General features: G+C 58.2%; 1 protein-coding gene across 1 annotated transcript; it reads right to left on the bottom strand.

The window, feature by feature from the left end:
- Positions 1-478: 478 nt before the first annotated feature.
- LOC130604838 (ryanodine receptor 1-like) lies at positions 479-3,967 on the bottom strand (the record flags this gene model as incomplete). Its single annotated transcript, XM_057419745.1, has 4 exons — positions 3,854-3,967; positions 2,734-2,801; positions 1,957-2,078; positions 479-544 (listed from the first exon to the last, which is right to left on the bottom strand). Coding segments are annotated over exons 1-4 (359 nt in total), but the record flags the coding sequence as incomplete, so codon positions are not given.
- Positions 3,968-5,832: the final 1,865 nt, after the last annotated feature.

Genomic DNA, 5,832 nt, shown 5'->3' with positions numbered 1-5,832 from the left:
ACCCATAGAGCCCCATAGAGACCCCATAGAGACCCATAGAGACCCATAGAGCCCCATAGAGACCCCATGAAGACCCCATAGAAACCTATAGAGACACCATAGAGCCCCATAGAGACCACATAGAGACCCATAGAGCCCCATAGAGACCCCATAAAGACCCCATAGAGACCCATAGAGACCCCACAGACACCCCCCAGACACCCACAGAGACCCCATAGGGACCCATAGAGCCCCATAGAGCCCCATAGAGACCACATAGAGACCCATAGAGCCCCATAGAGCCCCATAGAGACCACATAGAGACCCATAGAGCCCCATAGAGCCCCATGGAGACCCCATACAGACCCCACAGACACCCCCCAGACACCCACAGAGACCCCATAGGGACCCATAGAGCCCCATAGGGACCCATAGAGATCCATAGAGAACCCATAGAGCCCCATAGAGACCCATAGAGACCCCCCCGCCCCATAGATGCCCCATAGAGTCCTCACCGAAGAGCGAGATGCGGTGCCGGACCAGGGCCGCCAGCTTGCAGAAGAGGCTGTAAGGGGGGGACAATGACAAGGATGTGGGTCGGGGGGGGGGCTATGGGGGCTATGGGGGCTATGGGGGCTATGGGGGGCTATGGGGGTATGGGGGCTATGGGGGGCTATGGGGGTATGGGGGCTATGGGGGCTATGGGGGGCTATGGGGGGCTATGGGGACTATTTGGTCTAAGGGCGCTATAGGTGCTATGGATGCTATGGGTGCTATGGGGCATTATGGGGTGCTATGCATGCTATGGGGCGCTATGGATGCTATGGGGCACTATGGGGCGCTATGGATGCTATGGGGTACTATGGGTGCTATGGGGTACTATGGGGTGCTATGGGTGCTATGGGGCGCTATGGATGCTATGGGGTGCTATTGATGCTAAGGGGTGCTATGGGGCGCTATGGATGCTATGGGGTGCTATCGATGCTAAGGGGCGCTATGGGGTGCTATGGGGTGCTATGGATGCTATGGGGCACTATGGATGCTATGGATGCTATGGATGCTATGGATGCTATGGGACACTATGGATGCTATGGGGCACTATGGATGCTATGGATGCTATGGGGCACTATGGATGCTGTGGGGCACTATGGATGCTATGGGGCGCTATGGGGCGCTATGGATGCTATGGGGCACTATGGATGCTATGGGGCACTATGGATGCTATGGGGTGCTATGGATGCTATGGATGCTATGGATGCTATGGGGCGCTATGGATGCTATGGATGCTATGGGGCACTATGGATGCTATGGATGCTATGGGGCGCTATGAATGCTATGGATGCTATGGATGCTATGGGGCGCTATGAATGCTATGGATGCTATGGATGCTATGGGGCACTATGGATGCTATGGATGCTCTGGATGCTATGGGGCGCTATGGATGCTATGGATGCTATGGATGCTATGGGGCACTATGGATGCTATGGATGCTATGGATGCTATGGGGCACTATGGATGCTATGGATGCTATGGATGCTATGGTGCACTATGGATGCTATGGATGTTATGGTTGCTATGGATGCTATGGATGCTATGGTTGCTATGGATGCTATGGGGCGCTATGGATGCTATGGATGCTATGGATGCTATGGGGCACTATGGATGCTATGGATGCTATAGGGCACTATGAATGCTATGGATGCTATGGATGCTATGGATGCTATGGGGCACTATGGATGCTATGGATGCTATGGATGCTATGGGGCACTATGGATGCTATGGATGCTATGGATGCTATGAATGCTATGGATGCTACGGATGCTATGGATGCTATGGGGCACTATGGATGCTATGGATGCTATGGATGCTATGGGGCACTATGGATGCTATGGATGCTATGGGGCGCTATGGGGCGCTATGGGGGCTATGGGGCGCCATGGGTCGCCGTGGGGCGCTATGGGGCGCCGTGGGTCCCACCTGGTCACCATCTCCTTCTCCTTGTTGGAGGCGTGGCCGCCGGTGCCCAGCGCCAGGGCCGGGGTGCTCAGGAAATACCCACAGTGGTTGTGGAAGTAACGGTTGATGAGGGGCAGCAGCACCTGCACGGGGGCACCGGACCCATAGGGACCCATGGGGACCCATAGGGACCCATAGAGACCCATAGGGACCCATAGGGACACATAGAGACCCATAGGGACCCATAGGGACCCATAGAGACCCATAGAGACACATAGAGACACATAGAGACCCATAGGGACCCATAGGGACCCATAGAGACCCATAGAGACACATAGAGACCCATAGAGACCCATAGGGACCCATAGGGACCCATAGGGACCCATAGGGACACATAGGGACACATAGAGACCCATAGAGACCCATAGGGACCCACAGGGACCCATAGAGACCCATAGAGACACATAGAGACACATAGAGACCCATAGAGACCCATAGGGACCCATAGGGACCCATAGAGACCCATAGAGACACATAGAGACACATAGAGACCCATAGGGACCCATAGGGACCCATAGAGACCCATAGGGACCCACAGGGACCATAGGGACCATAGGGACCCATAGAGACCCACAGGGACCCATAGAGACCCATAGAGACCCACAGGGACCCATAGGGACCCATAGGGACCCATAGGGACCCACAGGGACCATAGGGACCATAGGGACCCATAGAGACCCATAGAGACCCATAGGGACCCATAGAGACCCATAGAGACCCATAGGGACCCCGTCTGACCTTGGCGAAGAACTTGATCTCCTGCTCATGGGGGGATTTCTCCACTCGGCCACTGCTGACCACGGCCTCTGGGGGGCGACAGAGAGAACATGGGGGGGCATTGGGACCCATAGAGACCCATAGAACCCATAGCACCCCATAGCGCCCAGTAGCACCCCATAGCGCCCCATAGAACCCATAGCGCCCCACAGCGCCCCACAGCGCCCCATAGCGCCCCATAGAACCCACAGTGCCCCATAGCGCTGCACAGCTCCCCACAGTGCCCCACAGTGCCCCATAGTGCCCCATAGCGCCCCACAGAGCCCCATAGAACCCATAGTGCCCCACAGCACCCCACAGCACCCCATAGAACTCATAGCGCCACACAGCGCCCGCCAGCACCCCATAGAACCCATAGCGCCCCATAGCGCCCCACAGAGCCCCATAGAACCCATAGCGCCCCATAGCGCCCGCCAGCACCCCATAGAACCCATAGCGCCCCATAGCGCCCCACAGAGCCCCATAGAACCCATAGTGCCCCACAGCACCCCACAGCACCCCATAGAACTCATAGTGCCACACAACGCCCGCCAGCACCCCATAGAACCCATAGCGCCCCATAGCGCCCCACAGAGCCCCATAGAACCCATAGCGCCCCACAGCGCCCCATAGCGCCCCATAGCGCCCCACAGCGCCCCATAGAACCCATAGTGCCCCACAGCACCCCACAGCACCCCATAGAACTCATAGCGCCACACAGCGCCTGCCAGCACCCCATAGAACCCATAGCGCCCCACAGCACCCCACAGCACCCCATAGAACTCATAGCGCCACACAGCGCCCCATAGCGCCCCATAGCGCCCCACAGCGCCCCATAGAACCCATAGTGCCCCACAGCGCCCCACAGAGCCCCATAGAACCCATAGCGCCCCACAGCGCCCCATAGCGCCCCACAGCGCCCCACAGCACCCCATAGAACCCCACAGCACCCCACAGCACCCCATAGAACCCATAGCGCCCCACAGCACCCCACAGCACCCCATAGAACCCATAGCGCCCCACAGCACCCCACAGCGCCCCATAGAACCCATAGCACCCCATAGCGCCCCACAGCGCCCCACAGCGCCCCGTGGGGCCGCACCCAGGTGCGCGATGAACTCCTGGGCCGTGTCCATCCAGCGCAGGAGCTGCTGCAGGAACCCGAAGGCGAAACGCTTCTCGATGGACGAGGAGTCGAGCTCCATGTCCTTGAGCCCCCTGGGAGCCACGGAGAACATAGGGAGCATAGGGACCATAGGGAACATAGGGAGCCATAGGGACACATAGGGAGCCATAGGGACACATAGGGACACATAGGGACACATAGGGAGCCATAGGGAGCCATAGGGACACATAGGGACACATAGGGACACATAGGGACACATAGGGACCCATAGGGACACATAGGGAGCCATAGGGACTCATAGGGACCCATAGGGACACATAGGGACCCATAGGGACACATAGGGAGCCATAGGGACACATAGAGACACATAGAGACCCATAGGGACCCATAGGGACACATAGGGACACATAGAGACACATAGGGACCCATAGGGACACATAGGGAGCCATAGGGACACATAGGGACCCATAGGGACACATAGGGAGCCATAGGGACACATAGGGACACATAGGGAGCCATAGGGAACATAGGGACCATAGGGACACATAGGGACACATAGGGACACATAGGGACCCATAGGGACCCATAGGGAGCCATAGGGACACATAGGGACCCATAGGGACACATAGGGAGCCATAGGGACACATAGGGACACATAGGGACCCATAGGGAGCCATAGGGACACATAGGGACACATAGGGACACATAGGGAGCCATAGGGAACATAGGGACCATAGGGACACATAGGGACACATAGGGACACATAGGGAGCCATAGGGACACATAGGGACCCATAGGGACTCATAGGGGCCCATAGGGACACATAGAGACACATAGGGACCCATAGGGACCATAGGGAGCCATAGGGACCCATAGGGACCCATAGGGACCCATAGGGACACATAGAGACACATAGGGACCCATAGGGAGCCATAGGGAGCCATAGGGACCCATAGGGACTCATAGGGACTCATAGGGGCCCATGGAGCCCCATAGAACCCACAGTGCCCCATAGAACCCATAGAACCCACAGAGCCCCGTAGAACCCATAGTGCCCCGTAGCGCCCCATAGCGCCCATAATGCCCCACAGCGCCCCATAGCGCCCCATAGAGCCCATAGTGCCCCATAGCGCCCCATAGAGCCCATAGCACCCCATAGCACCCCATAGAACCCATAGTGCCCCATAGCGCCCCATAGAGCCCATAGCACCCCATAGCGCCCCATAGAGCCCATAGTGCCCCATAGCGCCCCATAGAGCCCATAGCACCCCATAGCACCCCATAGAACCCATAGTGCCCCATAGCGCCCCATAGAGCCCATAGCACCCCATAGCGCCCCATAGCACCCCATAGAACCCATAGCACCCCATAGCACCCCATGGTGCCCCATAACGCCCCACAGCGCCCCATAGCACCCCATAGAACCCATAACACCCCATAGAACCCATAGTGCCCCATAGCGCCCCATAGAACCCATAGAGCCCATAGCATTACATAGTGCCCCATAGAACCCATAGTGCCCCATAGCGGCCCACAGAACCCCACAGCACCCCATAGCACCCCACAGCGCCCCATAGTGCCCCATAGCGCCCCATAGCACCCCACAGCGCCCCATAGCGCCCCATAGCACCCCACAGCGCCCCATAGAACCCATAGCACCCCACAGCGCCCCACAGCGCCCCATAGTGCCCCATAGCGCCCCATAGAACCCATAGCACCCCACAGCGCCCCATAGAACCCATAGCACCCCATAGCGCCCCACAGCGCCCCACAGCGCCCCATAGAACCCATAGCGCCCCATAGCGCCCCATAGAACCCATAGCGCCCCATAGCGCCCCATAGAACCCATAGCGCCCCACAGCGCCCCATAGAACCCATAGCACCCCACAGCGCCCCATAGAACCCATAGCGCCCCATAGCGCCCCATAGAACCCATAGCGCCCCATAGCGCCCCA

This window comes from Pezoporus wallicus, unplaced genomic scaffold (genome assembly GCF_028554395.1).
Source record: "Pezoporus wallicus isolate ANWC-B61680 ecotype Strahan unplaced genomic scaffold, APGP_CSIRO_Pwel_v1 contig_14628, whole genome shotgun sequence".
In the NCBI taxonomy this organism is placed as follows: Eukaryota; Metazoa; Chordata; class Aves; order Psittaciformes; family Psittacidae; genus Pezoporus; species Pezoporus wallicus.
Note: the sequence above shows the minus strand (reverse complement) of the source record. Positions and strands in the feature narration are given on the sequence as shown.